Genomic DNA, 5000 nt, shown 5'->3' on the forward strand with positions numbered 1-5000 from the left:
CAAGAGACAGATTGAGTGAGAGAGATAGTGAGTGAGAGTGAGAGCAAGAGACAGATTGAGTGAGAGAGATAGTGAGTGAGAGCGAGAGAGTGAGAGAGACAGATTGAGTGAGAGAGATAGTGAGTGAGAGAGAGAGAGTGAGAGAGACAGATTGAGTGAGAGGGATAGTGAGTGAGAGAGTGAGAGCAAGAGAGACAGATTGAGTGAGAGAGATAGTGAGTGAGAGAGAGTCACACAGATCAATTTCAAATTCATGAAGCATCTTCTTCGTACATAGGCTATGTAGGACCAACGAGTTAGAAAGACACATCCCAGAGTCATACAGTAGGGAAACACTAGGCCTTACCAGACCATACACCCCACCAGCCTGCACTCTGCTACAGTTGGCATTAAAGGAGATGTGCTGTACATGTCTAGAAACAGGGCAGTCTGAAATCTAACTCAGAAGTAATCCAACTTCAACGGTTTCCATTGAACATTAAACGGGTTTATGGTTTATATATACAATCCACCAAGGCCTCTGTATTAGAAACCGCTTAGTTCTCAAGAGACAGTAGCCCTTTATGGTATTCTGCTGTCAGTACTAATTCAATCCATAAGTGGTCAGTGTGTGTTGAAAGAACCAGCTCCTGCTGTGGGAACGGAGGCCTGCCTCCCAGTCACAGAGTCACATTACTGAGAGACTCACAGCAGTGCTGAGCGTTCAGTTATTTCCTCTGTGGATTATGCAACAGCATGTAATATATGTGAAGGCGCTGGGGATTCACACATTGGAATGGAAACTTACGCAGTCAGAGCAGGAAGAAAGGGGGATACCTAGTCAGTTGTGCAACTGAAAATGTGTCTTCCACATTCAACCCAACCCCTCTGAATCAGAGAGGTGCGGGGGGCTGCCTTAATCCACATCCACGTCATCGTTGCTCGGGGAACAGTTGTTCTTGGTGGTTAGCTGCCTTGGGAGGAGCGTGTGTCAGAGTGTGTGTGTGCGCATGTGCGTGTTTGTAACTGCATTATGGAAAAATGTAGAGCTCAATGTGTGTGTGTGTTTTAATCAATGTCTGCCTTCCATGTCCCAGCTGAGGGAGAACTACTGCCTGGGTGTTGTGTGCTGAAACAGGCTGAACAGAACAGACTCATTTCCTGTGAGAACAGTCCAACACACACACCCTGCCTCACAGAGATGGACATGTGGATGACCTGATTCCAGACTTTGAGTCTGTCTAAGTCTGTATCAGAAGTGTTTTACTGCCTTTCTAATGACTTGTCCAAGCTTCACATCTGCCCCAAAGGCACCCTTTCAACCTTAGACTTTTACTACATCTTAAATCACCATCTCTCGGTCTTTGGCACCGACCAATCTCTCTCCTTGCCCAGCCCCGTCTCTCTCCTAGCCCAGCCCCGTCTCTCTCCTTGCCCAGCCCTGTCTCTCTCCTAGCCCAGCCCCGTCTCTCTCCTTGCCCAGCCCCGTCTCTCTCCTTGCCCAGCCCCGTCTCTCTCCTTGCCCAGCCCGTCTCTCTCCTAGCCCAGCCCCGTCTCTCTCCTTGCCCAGCCTCGTCTCTCTCCTTGCCCAGCCCGTCTCTCTCCTTGCCCAGCCCTGTCTCTCTCCTTGCCCAGCCCGTCTCTCTCCTTGCCCAGCCCTGTCTCTCTCCTAGCCCAGCCCGTCTCTCTCCTTGCCCAGCCCGTCTCTCTCCTTGCCCAGCCCGTCTCTCTCCTAGCCCAGCCCCGTCTCTCTCCTTGCCCAGCCTCGTCTCTCTCCTTGCCCAGCCCGTCTCTCTCCTTGCACCCCAGTCTAGTGCCCGCTGGGTATGTACACCCCACTGTGGTGCCCGCCTCTGGAGATAACAGTAACCTTCTTACCCCCCCAGATGGGACTGAGGTGGCCTGTCTGTCTCTGTGTCACAAAATTCAGACTTTTATGTAGACATTTGATCTCTTCTGACATACTATTCAACACTAATGACAGTAATGACAGATGCTTAATGAATATATGCAACCTTCAAAGAAAGTGAAGAAGGTGTAGTGTACCTCCAGAGATGAGGCAGATGGCGCTGAGCAGGCCTGTCTCTGTGTCGTCCATCTCCATGGGCAGCAGCTGGTGGGCGAAGGTGAACACCAGGTCGGTGAGCGGGCCGAAGCCTGCGTTGTGCATCTGGGTCCGGTTCAGGGTCAGTCCGTCTGAGAACGTCATGGTGTCCTGGTCCGGAGTGTACCTCGTACAGATACGTAGAATCTATATGACAGGGGACAGGAGAGGTGAGAATTATACATTATGTATACACACACATTATCTGACAGAGGAGAGGAGAGAATTATACATTATATATACACACACATTATCTGACAGAGGAGAGGATAGGGACAGTGAGGGGGAGAAGAGGAGTGAGGGTTGGGTAGATTACTTTCTAAATGTAATCCGTTGCAGTTACTAGTTACCTGTCCAAAATGTTAATCAGTAATGCAACTTTTGGATTACCCAAACTCAGTAAAGTAATCTGATTACATTCCGTTACTTTTAGATTACTTTCCCCTTAAGGGGCGTTAGAAGAAAACAAAAATGTATGTTACCAATTGAACAACATCTATTGCAGGATAAATCAATGTTAAAGTTTTCATAGCTGGCCATATATAGATGTTACATTTTACTTTATGGGTTGGTTAAGTAGGCTTCTTCTAGCCAATCACTTTCTACTACATATAATAATATGATTAAATTATATCTTTACATTAATATATAGAATTTATACGTCAAAAATGGATGTGGCAACAACAGACTTCCCCCGTTAAGTCTATCCAAAGTGTGCAAGTTTGAACATGTGTCCATTAGGCCTATGGATTTTTTCCCAGCATGTATTAGTTTGAGCAATAAAAGCCTCACTTTCATTCCATAGGCTGGGATCTGCATTTTGCAGCTGTTGCAGGAGCACATTTTTCACTGGCTGTCCAAAACAATTATTGATAGGCAGCTTAAACTTCTTGAATTAAAAAATTATTGGGTTTAAATACACATTTAGATTTGTAAGTAATCCTTGAAGTAATCATCTAGTATTTCAAAAGTATCTGTAATCTGATTACAATATTTTAGCTGGTAACATAATGGATTACAGTTACTGTTTTTTGCAATCCCTTACATGTAATCCGTTACTTCCCCAACCCTGAGAGAGGGACAGTAAGGGGGAGGAGAGGAGAGAGGGACAGTCAGGGGGAGGAGAGGAGAAAGGGACAGTAAGGGGGAGGAGAGGAGAGAGGGACAGTCAGGGGGAGGAGAGGAGAGAGGGACAGTAAGACGGAGGAGAGGAGAGAGGGACAGTAAGGGGGAGGAGAGGAGAGAGGGACAGTAAGACGGAGGAGAGGAGAGAGGGACAGTAAGGGGGAGGAGAGGACAGAGGGACAGTCAGGGGGAGGAGAGGAGAGGGGCAGTAAGGGGGAGGAGAGGAGAGAGGGACAGTCAGGGGGAGGAGAGGAGAGGGGCAGTAAGGGGGAGCAGGGGAGGAGAGGAGAGAGGGACAGTAAGACGGAGGAGAGGAGAGAGGGACAGTAAGGGGGAGGAGAGGACAGAGGGACAGTAAGCCAGAGGAGAGGAGAGAGGGACAGTAAGGGGGAGGAGAGGAGAGAGGGACAGTAAGACGGAGGAGAGGAGAAAGGGACAGTAAGACGGAGGAGAGGACAGAGGGACAGTAAGGGGGAGGAGAGGAGAGAGGGACAGTAAGGGGGAGGAGAGGAGAGAGGGACAGTCAGGGGGAGGAGAGGAGAGGGGCAGTAAGGGGGAGGAGAGGAGAGAGGGACAGTAGGACGGAGGAGAGGAGAAAGGGACAGTTAGACAGAGGAGAGGACAGAGGGACAGTAAGGGGGAGGAGAGGAGAGAGGGACAGTAAGACAGAGGATAGGAGAAAGGGAGAGTCAGGGGGAGGAGAGGAGAGAGGGACAGCAAGACGGAGGAGAGGAGAGAGGGACAGTAAGGGGGAGGAGAGGAGAGGAGAGAGGGACAGTAAGGGGGAGGAGAGGAGAGAGGGACAGTAAGGGGGAGGAGAGGAGAAAGGGACAGTAAAAGGGGAGGAGAGGAGAGAGGGACAGTCAGGGGGAGGAGAGAGGGACAGTAAGGGGGAGGAGAGGAGAGAGGGACAGTAAGGGGGAGGAGAGGAGAGAGGGACAGTAAGGGGGAGGAGAGGAGAGAGGGACAGTAAGGGGGAGGAGAGGAGAAAGGGACAGTAAGGGGGAGGAGAGGAGAGAGGGACAGTAAGGGGGAGGAGAGGAAAAAGGGACAGTAAGGGGGAGGAGAGGAGAGAGGGACAGTAAGGGGGAGGAGAGGAGAAAGGGACAGTAAGGGGGAGGAGAGGAGAGAGGGACAGTAAGGCGGAGGAGAGGAGAGAGGGACAGTAAGACGGAGGAGAGGAGAGAGGGACAGTAAGACAGAGGAGAGGAGAGAGGGACAGTAAGGGGGAGGAGAGGAGAGAGGGACAGTCAGGGGGAGGAGAGGAGAGAGGGACAGTAAGACGGAGGATAGGAGAAAGGGAGAGTCAGGGGGAGGAGAGGAGAGAGGGACAGCAAGACGGAGGAGAGGAGAGAGGGACAGTAAGGGGGAGGAGAGGAGAGAGGGACAGTAAGGGGGAGGAGAGGAGAGAGGGACAGTAAGGGGGAGGAGAGGAGAAAGGGACAGTAAAAGGGGAGGAGAGGAGAGAGGGACAGTCAGGGGGAGGAGAGAGGGACAGTAAGGGGGAGGAGAGGAGAGAGGGACAGTAAGGGGGAGGAGAGGAGAGAGGGACAGTAAGGGGGAGGAGAGGAGAGAGGGACAGTAAGGGGGAGGAGAGGAGAGAGGGACAGTAAGGGGGAGGAGAGGAGAAAGGGACAGTAAGGGGGAGGAGAGGAGAGAGGGACAGTAAGGGGGAGGAGAGGAAAAAGGGACAGTAAGGGGGAGGAGAGGAGAGAGGGACAGTAAGACGGAGGAGAGGAGAGAGGGACAGTAAGGGGAGGAGAGGAGAGAGGGACAGTCAGGGGGAGGAGAG

The 5000-nt window shown here is 51.2% G+C and overlaps 1 protein-coding gene across 1 annotated transcript in view; it reads right to left on the bottom strand.

Moving 5' to 3' along the window:
• Nucleotides 1-2025: 2025 nt before the first annotated feature.
• LOC139397348 (retinoic acid receptor beta-like) overlaps nucleotides 2026-5000 on the bottom strand; it is a gene marked incomplete at its 3' end in the record, with an annotated part of 48882 nt that continues 45907 nt past the window's right edge. Inside the window, exon 4 of the mRNA XM_071144104.1 lies at nucleotides 2026-2230. Within this exon, the coding sequence (XP_071000205.1) occupies nucleotides 2026-2230 (205 nt within the window). The remainder of the gene's footprint in view (nucleotides 2231-5000) is intronic.

This window comes from Oncorhynchus clarkii, unplaced genomic scaffold (assembly GCF_045791955.1).
Source record: "Oncorhynchus clarkii lewisi isolate Uvic-CL-2024 unplaced genomic scaffold, UVic_Ocla_1.0 unplaced_contig_9558_pilon_pilon, whole genome shotgun sequence".
Taxonomy (NCBI): Eukaryota; Metazoa; Chordata; class Actinopteri; order Salmoniformes; family Salmonidae; genus Oncorhynchus; species Oncorhynchus clarkii.